Below are 15,416 nucleotides of genomic sequence, written 5' to 3'. Positions count from 1 at the left end.
TGGATGGACAGAAAAACTCACAGATGTTTGGATGGACAGAAAAACTCACAGATGTTTGGATAGACAGAGAAAGTCACAGATGTTTGGAGTACCTAAATGGAGGTTTTATGAACAATATGATACTGTTGAAGAGATTTGATCTGGAGCCTGGGCTACTATCTGTATGGTTTCACGTTAGGTTTCCTCAGGGTTCTAAACTCCTATTAGCAGTCCAGGCTGAAACAATGTATGACTGAGTGTGTGCATTTGTGTGTGCATGGACACTAGTGTTCCTGAGATAAATCTAGTATAATGTTGTTATTGAATTCATTAATTCATCTGTTAATTATTTTATATGTTTATTTTGTGGTCAAATAGTCTGTGGACACCTGACCACAACACTTGTATGTGCTTAAAATGTTAAATACTGGGTACAATGCGACTATGTTTCTCGGCTGGACTGGGAACGCCTCGAGATTCCCCCGGAAGAGCTGGAGGAAGTGTCTGGGGAGAGGGAAGTCTGGGCATCCCTGCTTAGACTGCTGCCACCGCGACCCGGTCCCAAATAAGCAGCAGAAGATGGAAAAAATAAAAAATGGTACAGATAGAGTTCCAGTTCATCTCATAATGCTCTGTGGTGTTGAGCTCAGGGTTCCGTAGTCTCCTTCTTCATGCTTTGTGCACATGAACATTGTCGGGCAGTTTCGGGTTTCTTGGTTCCAGTGAAGGGAAATTGTGATGCTACAAACAATCAAATGTATCATAAACAATTATGTTTGGGATATATTTGAATCTCCAACCGCTTGGAGAAGAAATACATGTGCATAAGAAGGCCAACTAGTGTATGCTGTTTAATTTATGGTAGTATTTGGTATCTAAATCCTCAGACTAATTAGCATGAGCAACTCAAATGTATATAGAGAGTTTGAAAGGGTTAATAGACGGAAAACTTAATTTCCCATAATGTAGAGAAAGCGCTAGCCAAGGACTTGCTCACTTGTATTTTTAAGGGTATAAATGTAATGTATTGCTTGATTACGTGGTGCTACATAATCTCTATTAATTCATTTAACTGGGCCACTAGTAATATATACCCTCCTCTTGAGCTCTTAGGCAACTAACATGGAACTGTTATTTGGTTTGAAGAATGTAATGCTAGGACTTTATTGTTAATTGATCCTATCTGCTAACACACAGCATCAGCAACTCGATGCCTGCATGCTCACTAACCTTGACAGAAAACTTCATTTCCCATGATGCCCCAGAAATCGCGCTCGGCTTTATGGGTAGTTCCACTGTGCCCTTGCGCTCTCGGCTGCTTATTGAATGACTGGGTGCTTCCCTTGGTTCAGGGTTCTGGAGCTCGTTGATTTGTGCGCTGTAAAGTCGAGCAATCTCTACAGTTAGAAGACACAATGATGGCAGCGAGGTTTTTGTTTCTTCGCGCGGCTCCTGCGCTGAAGCAGGTTCGCTTTTACGCCGAGGCCGCCGCCGGAGCTCCACAGATGTCCTTCACATTCGCCTCTCCGAATGAGGTACATACTCTCGGCCTAACCTCAGTCTGCAGCCCACACGACTCGTTCACGTCACGTTATAACGTTTTATACTAGTTGTACACTGTTGTTATTACTGAACCTGCTAGCATGCTCGCTAACCTTGTCGTTAGCACGGATTCTGACTTTAGAGGGTTTAATTTGATCGTTTTTATTTTAGTCATTGAAGAGAAAATTGTGTAGTTATTTTGTGCGCTATGTTATACGCTGTGTAATAGTGTGTTAGCTTGTTAAAAAAATTATAGCCTGAATAAATTGTGTGTTTTGTTATTCTCGCGCTGCTGGCTAAGCGTGCTAGCTAGCTAACTTTTAAGCTAACGTCATTAGCTCAACAGCGCTTCACCTTGACTTAGCATTTAGCTGAAGTAATCACACGTTCTTAGTGTTTTACTTAAGTGTATGTATGTATGTATGTATGTATGTATGTATATATATATATATATATATGTGTGTGTGTGTGTGTATATATATATATATAATATTACAGCTTGACGTTGTTACGGTTATTAAGTTAAAGTTTTTTTTTTGTCCATATAAAATTGGCCACTATTTAGTGTGCAAAAGCTATCATTTCATCATGTTTTGCATTTTTTTAATTAACATTAAAGTTAGAGACATTCTGTATTCATTCAATGTGAAATGTTGTAGCCTAGTGGTTAAGGAAGGTCTTGAGTTCGAATCCCAGATCCACCAAGTCTCACTGCTGGGCTAGAACAAGGCCCTTATCCCTCAATTGCTCAGTTGTATAAAGGGAAATAAATTGTAAGTCACTCTGGATATAAGGATATCTGCTAAATGACAGAAATGTGAATGTGAACATGTCTGATATTTCTGCAGGTCTTCTTCAATGGAGCCAGTGTGAGACAGGTGGATGTCCCAACGATGACCGGTGCCTTCGGTATCCTCCCAGCTCACGTCCCCACACTGCAGGTGCTGAGGCCTGGGGTGGTCACTATCTTCGGTGATGATGGCGCCTCTTCTAAATATTTTGGTAAGGCAAAATGCAGCAGTGTTGAATCGACTCCATGAATGAGTTGAGTTCATTTTGTCTGTTAAATAATGTGATAACATAGCCAAAGTCTAAAAAACCCTAGCGCTCTGCCATAAAGCCAGCAAGTCTGTTATACAAACAAGAGCATGAACAGTCTCTCTACATTTTTTTGTCACCAAAAAGCTTATTAATGTTAATGTTTAAAGTGTTGTGCTCTGTTTTAATGTGGTGCCTTGAGATCTAAATGATCGTTGAGATTTTAACAGCCACAATACTGATAGTCCAAGTGTACAAAATACTCAGCGACTTAAGATTGATGCCTTATTAATGGTAAACGTTTTTATTACTATTGTTAATGTCACCAAATTAGGAGCCCTGCTACCCATTTGCATAATCAGGATATTAATTAATGTGTAGAGGCCAGATCGATGAGCGAGTTTGCCGATCAGAAGACCTAAAAAAAAACTTTACATTGATTTTTACAGAACAGATGTTTACATTTGGTATGCAGCAATATTAAAATGTAATGAGCTGGTCATTCTGAATCTCAAAGCTTGTTCCAATTAATTTATCCTGTTCATAATTTAGATTTTCAGAATTAGGTACATTTGGAAACACAGACAAATGCAAGCTAAAGTAAGTTTTTGTGTGAAGCTGCCATATAAATCTTTAGCTGAGTCACCTCATGGTTAATCAGAGAGAAAATAAAGATGCTAGTCAAACATAAATAACATATTTTACATGTGATGCGAAAAGAAAACACATTAATTGATCCTACCTCCTAACACATTTTTAACAGCTATGGTTTCCTCTTATAAAAACATTTGAAGAGTTAACACACTTAACATTCAATAAGCATTAAATCTACTTAATGAAATCTCTTCCAGGCTGTAGAACAGAGGTAGGTTGCTGTATGTATTAAGCCCACGATGCTCCCAGTTATGTCATAAGTGACCCTGCAATGATGTTTGCTTGTGTTTTGTGTTGCAGTGAGCAGTGGTTCAGTCACCGTCAATGCCGACTCTTCAGTGCAGCTGCTTGCTGAGGAGGCTGTTCCTCTGGACAGACTGGACCTTTCTGTAAGAAACACATCACATTGTTTTCTTTAAAGGTGTTGAAATGCTTGAATGGTGGCTTGACAGAATTTTCCAGGAAACAAAAAAAAACCCGTTCACTTTTACATTCAATGATTTCTATGAAAGTTCAAATTAGATGCTAATTAAATCCAGCCAGGATCAAAGACACCTTTTTTCTATAAGCCCCTGACACCTTGAGCAAGAGAGTAATAAAATATGCTTTAGTAAAATCTCTTTATGTACATGGTGTGACAGAGCTGCACTCCTTTTTTGAAAAACATTGTTTATCATTAATACACTTTCTTTGTGCAACAAGATTTGTTCTTTTCCCTTTTAACAAACATGCTTACCTTTCACACACACAGACCCTGTATAACCAAAATTATGTCGACTCCTGATCATCACACCCATATCTAAGTGCTGCTGTTGCAACAATGCTGAAAGCACACCATTGACTAGAATATCTGTGTACTGCAAGATTAAGATTTCCCTTCTAAAAGGCCATAAGATTCTCCAGCATAGCAATGTCCCTGTGTTCAAAGAGAGGTCCATGAAGCCCTCACCTTAACCACCACTGAACACTTTAGGATGGACTAAAATCATTTCATATCGATTTCTGACTTTGCTAATGCTCTTGTGGCTGAATTAAAACAAATCCTCATAGTTGCATTCCAAAATCTAGACGAATGCCATCCTTAGGGGGTTTTTACACCTGGTCACTTCATGCGTTTTCTGTGATCCGATAGCTATCCGATGGTAAAAAGACCAGGTGTAAATGCCCTCCGAAACGGTTTTAAGACGGATATAAATCTGATCGCTCAAACCACTTCAGGAGGAGGTCTGGGACGCATTTCAGATGAAACTGGACAGGTGTAAATGCATGTGGTTGTTTAAGCCACATACTTCAGCGCTATACTCCTCCCAAACAGAAGTATGTCACTCGCAGGTGACTCGCGAGTCATGCATCGAGCCAGAAACAAATGTTTTCCCACCAGCGCTGGCTCCGATCTTTCACCCAGGTGTCTCATTGGGTCTTAAAATGAGGTAAAATATATTTGCATTTTGGGCGGGAGTAGAAAGATCAGATTGATATCCGATTCGCCAAGATGCATTTATGTGGCCTAATGTAAATGGAACAGTTTTAACAAATCAGATAGCTATCAGATCAGAGAAAACACATGAAGTGACCAGGTCTAAAAAGGCCCTTAGAGAGTCGAGTTCAATATAACCGCAAAGGGATGAAGTCTGTGTTACCACCTGTGGTATTGGAATGAGCACATAGTGGTATGATGGTCAGATGCTCACATACTTAAATGCATTTAATGACTAGAGGGCAGAATTTAATCAGGTTTAGCATATTCAATACTAATTTACTAAAGTGCATCTTGAATGACATTGGTACTTTTATAGAGTTTAATGGTCTGTACTAGCTTGCTATCTCCATTTTCAGGTGTGCTTTACCTCGCTGTACTTATGTCCACATTTCAAAAGTTAGACCTCCTGTTTGAGGCACACAGAATAAACTGAACCTATGCCCAGGGTTATACTTGATTTTAATGATTCTAATGCAGAATAGCTGCTGCATGCATGGCATTATTCTGTAAATTGACTGTTTGCATTGAAAAGATGAACATGACTCGCGCCCGAGGTGTTAACATGAGGATAAACGTGTGAAGCAACATGCAAAACTATGCACGTCACACACACACACTCCACTTTCAGATGATGGATATATTCTCTCGAAATTATGACCAGATTTATTGTTTTGCAGTTTGAAGCCCCAATCTACCATCTCTACACTGGTGTTTGGTACATTCTTAAGATACAAAGTCATCAGTGCCTCTTTAATTCCCTTAGCTTTTTCTATGATCTGCCCCCTACTGTACAGAGGTTGTAAAGGGTGAAAGTAACCCCAGCTCCCTCCTTGTTAGTTAAATGAACCTTGTAGAACCAGTACAAAAAAATTGGGGACATCACTACTGGTTTGGCTTATTGTCTACGTTCGGAAATTGTCATTGCTTGCTAAACTGTAGCTGTAAATGTTCTATGGACGATGGGGCATTTTACCGTTCCTGTATGGATTTAAAATCTTTTTCTCCTTTGGTAATTTGTCTCTTTATGTGCATTATTCTTATTGGACCTATTTAATGTAACCTTTTTTCTGACATTCTCATTTAGTCTGCAAAATCGGGTGACTTTTTATTCTTCCGAGTGATAGCAGTGCTCGAGGGTCTGTGTGTTTAATAAGAAAGGAAAGGTCAGTCCCTGTTAAAGTGCAGAGGATGTGTCAAATCCCCACTGGGAGACCTTTAACTCCCAGCAATATTTGGCCTTTGCAGCTGTGTAATCGCCACCATAACAAATGTCCTTCGCAGGAAAGAGGCCATGTTAATTTGCTTGACTATTGAAGAGACGTCGCTCCCCACACAAATGCTACTGTGGCCTAATGATTTGTGTTTGTGATTTGTGGTGGGTTTTTCTTTTGGACGGTCAAGTTGAACTATATGGTGGAGTGTAAAGTTTTATCACTAACAAAATGTTAACTTTTAAACTCAGGCTTGACCATCACTTCAACATTAATTAATCAGTCAGTTTGTTAACGGCTTGTTTTTTAATTCAAAATTTATATTATGAATATTTTTGAATTATGAATTATATTATGAATATGAATATATTTCATATTCTGATTCAGCGAAGGAAAATGCTCATCATACCCATCAGGTCAACAAATTTGTCAGCATAAATGTTAAATTCTATAAAATTACTCCAGTATTTCCAGAATTCATACTATCAGTTTTGATCTCAAAGTTTATACCACATGTGCTCATTGTAATGTGTTAGCATTTCAAGAGCTAATTCACAAAGACTGGGTTTTTAAAATAGTTTACTTTAAGAAAGAAGAAAAGAGGCTGTTGAAGGAATGACAGTTTAAAGCTGTTGTAAGCGACAACGGTTAATGTTTAATGGATGGCCAACATTAACACCATTTAAACAAAAAGAACTATAAATGGCCCTGGTTCTTTTTTCCTCTCCCAACAATAATAAAACCTCCAATGCAAGTTTTTACTTCTTCGTCTCCACTAAAGTTTTTAAAGTGTTGATGTCTGTCTGTCTCTCCTGCAGGCTGCTAAAGCTAATCTGGAGAAGGCCCAGTCCGAGTTGGGCAGCGCTTCAGATGAGGTCTCCAGGGCAGAAGCCCAAATCAGCATAGAAGCCAACGAAGCCATCGTCAAAGCTCTGGAATAAATTTGTCATCTTTATGGTATGTTTATACCATGTTGATCAAGTTCTTTATCCTTATTGTAATCCTATTATGAAGACACACTTCAGATTCATTGTAAAGTAGAATTCCTTACATTATTGATGTTTGTCTCCAGGTCAGACGTCCTTTTTCAGTTCCCAATCCCAGGTGAAATCAGTAACTGCAAGTCAAGCCGATTGCTTTGTACAGTAAATATACCATTAAATGTATTTGAAAATAATTCATTGTGTTTTGTGTTTCATTAATATTTGAAATGCTTTCTGTTCTCGTTTTTTTGCAGCCATCAGCCCTTTTACTGTAAAATAAGTTCCACCCACCTCCTGAGTACAGATTTATTTTATGAACATTAAATTCATAATGTTTTTGAGTTAGAGGTGCAGATTAAGCTTGTTCAATTCAAGCGACCAGGCAAACTGCATTTATCATAAATATAGCAGATTTGATGATAGAGGCTTAATATTATCACCATAGACCTTAACTCCACAACAGTCACTGTGCTTTTCCTGATACTCTGGTCATCATGCAGTACCTTTAATTGCCGAATGGGGGCAGTACTATTCTACAGAAATTCGCTTTTGTGTTTTACTAAGGTGTTTTCTCTACAGCGGTCATTTGTTTTATCTTAAAAGTATATAGATATTGAATGTGCATTGGTTTTACATTTTAGGGAACAGTCATTCTTACAATTGGATTTTTACCCTTAATTAAATTTCATTTCTAAATACACAATAATAATTTTCTGGTTTATAATAATTTTCCCAGCTTGATTTTGAGCTAGACAATGACCAGAATATTTTGTGTGGGGGAAAAAAAATTTATTTATTAGTGGCTTGACCAAAGCAAATGTGCTTACTGGTTAAAATTTCTACCAGTGACAGCTGTTGAGTTATTTTTAACCAATTTTTAAATGTGGAATGTCTGAATAAATTCCTTCTTATGTTACATGTAAAGTAGCATTTAAAAAAAATACAAAAAAAAAAACACCCATCCGTTTTCTGTAAAGTGTCCATTCACACTCTCCAAACACACTCACATACCCACTGACACTACAGAAAATGTAAAGATGTCAATCAGCCTGCATCACATGCCTTGGCTGGGGAGGAAACCAGAGGAAATCCCCGAAGTGCAGGCAGAACAAGCAACATCACACATACAGGGCGGAGGTGGGAATCAAACCCCCAACTCTGGAAGAGCAAGGCCAAGGCTTGTGTTAACCACTAAGCTGTAAAAAAAAATGGTTTTAAAAATTCTACATTATTTTTAACTTAATTCCTGTAGGCCAGTAGTTCTGTGTGTTTCATCTGTTAGCAGTGCCAGAGTTTCTGTCCAGTGAAGTGGGAATCCTCATTAATTAGCATCTGGGGTTTTCTTAAATGCAGGTTGTTTTCACAGAGCTGTAATCATGTGCTGACTTGAGATTCTGCAGACAAACACAAGTTCTTTTATGAGAGTTAGATGTCTGTCTTGGCTGCATGCTCTCACTTGCTCTTGTTCCTCACAATCAGGACGGATTACAAGAGGTCATGATGTTATGAGATTCTAATAAACTATAACAAATGCTAAATACTTCCATAATAAATGTCTAGCTGTAATAAACTCTTTTAAGGCTATCAACTTTATACTTAAGGTTAAAGTGCAAACGTTGCAGCTTAAATAGTCGGCGCTGGGTAATGTAGGAGACATTGTGTGTCTGTGTGTATATATAATATATATGGATTGTTCTGTTCAGTTTTTAACTGTTTGGTTGTTTAACCATCTACATATTTTACTTCATTACTTCATTTGTTTCTGTTGAACAGCACCTTGTTTACTGTGGTGCCAATTTTATTGAATTCTGAAGCTGTACAAGAATTAAAAATATGTATGATACAATGAATGTTAAATAAGTTCTGAGCTAGCGGTTGTAAAATTGGGTTCAAGCCCGGCACTGTTGTTGCGCCCTTGGGCCTTAACCATCAACTGCTCAGATGTATGCTTGGATTATAGTCGTCCCTGATGAAAGTTGTTTTGAATGAAAATGTTTTCAGAATAAAGATAGGAGCTTATGTTTCTCTTCTGACTTTTCTTTACTTAAAAAGAAATGTTTTGTATGTCCCATCACTTTTTTTTAACCTATTAATTTATAATAATTGTGGATTTTGAAAGTTTTTTTAAAAGCGTTGTTTTCTATAGCGTAGAACGCTATAGACCTGAATTCAGTATGTCTAAATACTTCAGGTTTGGGGTTTCGGTTTGTTTTTTGAGGTTTGCTTAAAAACAGCCTAGCCTGCAGCAGGTCTTTAATAGGTTCTCATGGAGGACAGTTGAGATGTTTCTGGGTAAAGTGTTGTTCTTTCTTGTCCACAGTCTGTCAGGAGGCAGGCTGTGGACTCTCGGCTAGCTGTGAGATACTGCACGCTGGCTGGGTGTGGGTGGTAGAGAAGAAGGCACACCGCTGTTTAGAGGTTGCCCTTTCATGATAATAGTGCAGAATGTCTGCAGGGTTCAGTCTTACGCTTGGTCCTGACACTGAGCTGCAATATACGTCTATATCAATTGCACTAAACCCTTTACAAACCTAAATGCCCTGTGGCTGCCTGTTAAAACAGCTAGGAAATTACATATTCTTGCCAGTCAATTTCCTTCTCCTTATCTAGTACCATGCCATGTTTGCTACTGGCTGATGTTCTTGCTTTTGCTTCATATGTATTTTAGCATTTATATGATTTATGGATTTATGTCAACCACAACACCGCCTCTTCTCTATGTCACTGACAGCAAGGTGCAAAAATAGAATGTTGGTTAAGAGTTTCAGAGAAATTTGCAAGTCTTCCTTCCACATCTAGACAGTTTTAATCAGTTTGGTCTGAGTACAAGTTCCTATCTTTGTGTGTGTCTGTGTGTGTCTGTGTCTGTGTGTGTGTGTGTGTGTGTGTGTGTGTGTCGTTAAAGGGAACTACCCTTCTAATTATTTTATAGCTCTATCTTAGATGGCAGGCTTCCATGTCTTTGAAATCTTAGCTGGAAGGTGATCTAACCTGTCATAAACCCAAACTTTAGACAGACACAGACAGGTTATTCGTTTGTGCAAATTGACATTAAATTAAGGGATGAATTATTATTCAGGTGAATCCCTGAGGGTATGCTGAGTTATAAAGATAATGTTCTAGTTTAATCATGGTCTGTAAAGGCCACATGCTTAGATCAATGTAATGAAAATTTGTACTGCTGTATTTGGGTTTGTTTTATGATGTAAGGTGAACACTGAGCACTTTATAGTGTGTAGCTGGGTGCTCGGAGCCTGGGTGTGCTTGTACTAGGAGGTTTTGCCGTTGGGCCCCTGACTCTGCCGCTGGCGGTTAACAACAATAAGTTTGTGGCAATCCCACATTCCAGAGAGTAAAGTGTCAGATTCAGACGGAGTGAGCTGGGCAGATCAGCGAGGTGGTACAGAGAGGGGATGGCTGTGGGCATGTTGTAATGGTCTGAGCCAAAACTACAGTCATTCACCCACCACTTACCACAGCGCAGATACTCTCAGCATGAGGTCACATGACTATCAATTATAGCATGATGAGTCTAAAAGTTTTAGTCGAGAATACAAAACCTTCTTTGGATTGTACAGCGATTCCGCTTCTTTTTGAAATCTCTTGAATAGGGAACCTTCTGTTTTAGGGTTCTAAATGCAATGTAGAAGTATTCCAAAAGGGCAAACCAAATAAACCTTTGGGGGTGCTAGATGGAACCTTTTTCGCAAGACTGCAGTCTTTAAGAAAAAAAAGGTTCCTCATACATTCTTTGAAACGTTCAACGTTCTCTTTACAGAAAGGGAAATCTCTTTTAAAGCGTTCCCACGCTGCAAAAAACGTTCAAGCTGTGAAATTTGGGCAACAGTTCTAAAATATCATATAAAGTTGTTGCAATAGTGCAATACTTGAATGTTAACATTTTCATGTTTGGTGTCTAATTGAAAACATCACACAGCACACCTTTATTTTCTCAACCATTTCACAAAACAGCAACGTGTTTTTCTGTTAGTAATGGGACAGCCCAACCTTCTCATAACCTGAAAACTCTGTGAACATCTCAGTGAGGAAGACATGACTGGTAGTACGGTATGTTCAACAGGTGGTCATTGCACAACAACAGCAAAAAAGCACAACACTATAAACAGCTAATTGTTTTGTTTTGTTTTAAATGCTGTGGTATTTTTTTTGTAATGTGGATTTGGCATATTTTTGGGGTGGGGTTCCAAGACTTAAATGAATCCCCACCCTAAATCCCACAACACACCCAACCCACACTGTAAAAAGATATAAAAGCAAAATGAAACCTGAGGCAAATTCCCACACCTGAGAGGGTTAGAGTCATTGTATCACAGACATGCCCATTTCCCCATGTAGCAAAACAGTGTATTGAGGGCCAGGGAAACCGTTGATGCTACCTGGTTGCAAAATGGCTTTGTTTTTATGTCTAAATATTCCTGTCATACTTAAATGTTCCTGCCCTTCCTTGTTGAATCCTGTGCAAGCTACCCTTACAAAGATTGCTCTGATTTTCCCTCGAGTCCAGCTCTCTTTGCTGTGTACATTTTTCCTCCAGACCTAGCCAAGATCATTAGCCCTGCAGCGAGTACACTATCACATGTGGACAATTACACCATGGAAAACTTGCTCAAAAGGAAAAGAGGAGGACAATAATGCCCTGCATCTATATTAAACTAAAGCTGGCAGAGTTAATTCAAGTGGGAAGTGAATACTTTTTGGTATGAGTCACTCTCCCTGTCTCTACCGCTGTTTTAACTGAGGCTAAAGGCTATTAGTTGTTCTACTTTCCTAATCACACATCTCAGTGCTGCAGCTCTTGGAAAATATGCCATCAGGTTAGTTTCCATCCTGCAAAGCCCAGACGTGCCACATTTGCTCCTCGCTTGACACGCTTGCACTGGTTTGGACAAGACCTGGATTCCACTACAAATGAGTGACACCTTTTAGTTAAAGAAGGGCAACAGAGTTAAGCACAGCCAGGACTGTTGATCAAACTTGACTGGGTGCTTGGTGTTACATTCGTGCAAGGTTGCAGGAATGAAAAATGGCCACTGACATTTACGGGGGACCCAGTGACAGCAAACCATGATGACGTCTGGACTGATAGCTGAGCTCTTTTTATTGCAGGGAGGGGCATTCCATGAGTCAAACCATTGGTCACGCAACGAGCTGTGGCTTGACTTTCATGCAGGCCACTATAACTGCTTGTCCTTTAGTAATTATGTTATGATTCCTGTGCTTCCTGTGGAGTAGGTCAGCATTAAATATGGACCGATTACATTATACCCCTTTACGAAAAAAGAATACAAACCACTTGTAAAAGGAACGCAGATGAGTCTTTACAGATCACATATATGGATTCTGTATGCTTCTGTAACTTTTGCACTTAAATTAAAATCATCTCAAAAATAGATCCCACCCAGAATTCTAGGAGCTGGTAGAACATTGCATGTTGTGTGTAATGGGTCAGTGGTTGCGTAACTTTGCGTCAGTAAAGAAGGAAGTTGGGAGGGGAATTGCAGCTATCAAGCTTCAGCAAATGTTGCAAGAACACCTAACGACAGACACTTGACTCATTTCATTGAGAGTCAAGAGTCATGATAAGAAGGGAACAAATTACAATGACTGAGTTGGTTAACAGGAGCACCGCATAGCACAGCATGATAAACATGGTTTCATCAAGTTAACATCAGATCAGGTCAACAAGACTTTTAAAAATAGATTCATCACACTAATTATCACTGATGCTCTGGATCTATTGCTGCCTGAGTCAAATGGCATGACTGGAAATGATACACAAACAAGACTAAACATAGATTAGAAATTTGTAGGGGTAAAAGTTCAATCTGTTAACAATTCAAATGACTGTAGCTGGAGTAGTTGAGGACTCTAATGTGGGTCATGAGCTCAGAAGTGACATTTGGTAACACTTTCTAGAACTGAAACTGTTCTGACCGGTTGAAACATGAGAACATGACTGCAGAAATTCTAATGATCTGTTCATTGACCATGAGTCAGCTATTATGTGAAACATGATTTTCTAAAATGAAAGACTAGACTTGGTCTCGAAACCAACTTGAATCTTTTTCAAAATGAATGAAAGCTTGGTAATGCAAGAAACAGCATTCTGTAAAATATCACCTTCAACGCAGGTAGCATGCAATGTGCGTAACAGCCTAGATGGTGGCATTTAATCAGAAACTAATATGAGAGCTGTTTATAATTAAACCAGTTTACATACAGAATAAATGTTTATTTCAGATCCTAGTAACAGACTGAGACTATAATCTACGCTATTCTATTAAATCGAATCTGTTGAATCTATTCAGATATTATTCACGTTAATACAAGCTTTTCTATCTTCACTCCTGTTCATAAATCACCTTTATTGCTTTCTGCTTCAGCAAAGGAATTTGTTGTAGTGTAGGCGTCAATATTAAAGGCTTTTTCGCACCTATGTGGCCAAGTCTGAAGGTTGTTTCTGACCACAAACGCAGTCCAGAAAACCTAGCTCTAATCCACCAGGGGGTGTCTTGTAGTGTACTTTTACGTGAACTCGGGTGCAGGGTTGCACTATGTGTGAAACGATCAAATATCATTAATGGGTCAAAGGATCTCGTTACTTGCTGTTTCATGTTTCACAGTGGTGGGGGAAAGACATGTGGTCTACAGAGGAGAGAGGAAGTCTCTAGGTATAATGAATGAAGAAGGCTTTTAAAGGCAGGAGACTGTGTATAGCTGAATATTTTTGGATTTTAAGCTAGCAATTTTGGTTGAGCAAAAAAAAAGTTTTAAATAATTAAATTAAATAAATCCTGAGTCAGATAACAGATGCTTTACACAGAATATTACAGAGTTGCGGCCTCAATTCCAGGGTCTGGGGATCAGTCCTGGGCTGGGGGTTTTGTCTGTGTGCACATTCTCACATGTCCCAAATGGCTTTTCTGGTTTCTTTCCACTTCCCACAAGTATGTGTGTGGTGTGTGTGTGTGTGTGTGTGTGTGTGTACATATACGTGTACATATTGCCCTGTAATTCAAAGGCATCTTTCAAGGTGTATTTCCACAGCGTTCCCTGGGATAAGCTCTGGATCCACCAAATAAAACAGATACTGAAGATAAATGATTTAATACACACTATACAAAACATGATGCATAAAATTGCACAATTATGAAATGGTATAACTCTTAAATAATAAATACAAACATTTTTGAGTCAAGTGTGAAAAAAGGAATTTAAAAACGAAGCACTAGCAAAAATTCTGCTCTCAACATACAAAAGACACAGCTGAGAGCACAATACAAACACAACACAGATATGGATTTAAGCTGCCAGTTTGACTGTATTACCACTTGGATTGGGTTTGAAAAAAGATTTACATTAGTTGTACAAATGCAGCCTGTATAAGCAGATAATAGGGCAAATGTTATTGTACAGTGCTGCTGGCAATAGGCCAGAGTAGCTTATACATCAAATCCTCTCACCATGTGGACATTAAAATAATTTAGAACTCCACTGCCACAGGTTGCTTACACATGAATCAGCTATCATGCTCCAGTACATAATGCTATTTTAAGTGTTTGAGTGGACTATCCATAACAGTGACCAGACTAAGTGCATACGGAGAAGAAGACAGTGTGAAATGTCAGGGTGACACAGGGCCTCTTGCACTCAGCCACTCTGTGCAGCTCACATTCTGATTAAATTAGCAGAACATGGGACTGTGTTAATCCACGCTGACCCAGGATTAGCAAGGAAGTGTGTGGGTAGATGTGTGTGGGCAGGTGAGTGGGTGGCGGATAACGAGCGCATCTCGCGAGCAAATATTGTGAACTAACCGGTATTTCTAAACTACAAAAGGGGCCTTATATTAAGGTTTCCTGTAAGCCAGTAGTGTTGTAATGACATACAAAGTTATTTTTATTGTCTATTTTCCCAGATTTTTTGTGGAAACCTTTGTATCACCATCAAATATCAATCACGAATCTCTTAGCAATTTTAGATGTCTTTTGTTATCATGACTCAGCAGCAGGTACAATTACACTTTCAGCCACAAAGTCCCCTAAAATATGATTTATTCTTTGATTCACAATTTCTCTGTGTAATAAATCTGTTTCTAATTGAACTTCAGCACTGCAATATGTTTGTGGTCTTTACTTAATCCCCATTGTTAACTTTTTTCTAGTCTGATATACATGCAACCCTGGCTCCAAAGGACAAAAAAAAAATCTGTATAAAGGCCAAATTCCATCAGCTTTGTGTATTAACCTCCTCTTCAGGAGCTTGTAAAAACCACATCCTTGGCTTGATGCATATGTTCTCTTATACAATCCTTTATGATTCAAGGTCAAATCATGAAAAAGACAACAGTGGTGGACTGACAGATATGTGGGCTGTCACATTTCTTTGACTTGAAGCAGACTGGGAGAATTACTTGATAGATAGGAATGCTGTTCATCCACATATAAGCGTACACCTATGCATGGCCTACACATTTCATTGAAATGCCAAGTACACAGGTGTGAAATG

The 15,416-nt window shown here is 38.8% G+C and overlaps 1 protein-coding gene across 1 annotated transcript; it reads left to right on the top strand.

Annotated features, from left to right (window-relative positions):
* The first annotated feature begins 1,256 nt into the window (after positions 1 to 1,256).
* atp5f1d (ATP synthase F1 subunit delta) lies at positions 1,257 to 7,081 on the top strand. The gene is made up of 5 exons (XM_027169596.2): positions 1,257 to 1,514; positions 2,370 to 2,523; positions 3,514 to 3,602; positions 6,723 to 6,861; positions 6,977 to 7,081. The coding sequence occupies exons 1-4, from the start codon at positions 1,395 to 1,397 to the stop codon at positions 6,843 to 6,845; spliced, it is 486 nt and encodes a 161-aa protein (XP_027025397.1). The 5' UTR covers positions 1,257 to 1,394; the 3' UTR covers positions 6,846 to 6,861; positions 6,977 to 7,081.
* Positions 7,082 to 15,416: the final 8,335 nt, after the last annotated feature.

The sequence above is a fragment of the Tachysurus fulvidraco genome, chromosome 2, assembly GCF_022655615.1.
Source record: "Tachysurus fulvidraco isolate hzauxx_2018 chromosome 2, HZAU_PFXX_2.0, whole genome shotgun sequence".
NCBI lineage: Eukaryota > Metazoa > Chordata > Actinopteri > Siluriformes > Bagridae > Tachysurus > Tachysurus fulvidraco.
This window is presented reverse-complemented; position numbering and strand designations above follow the sequence as displayed.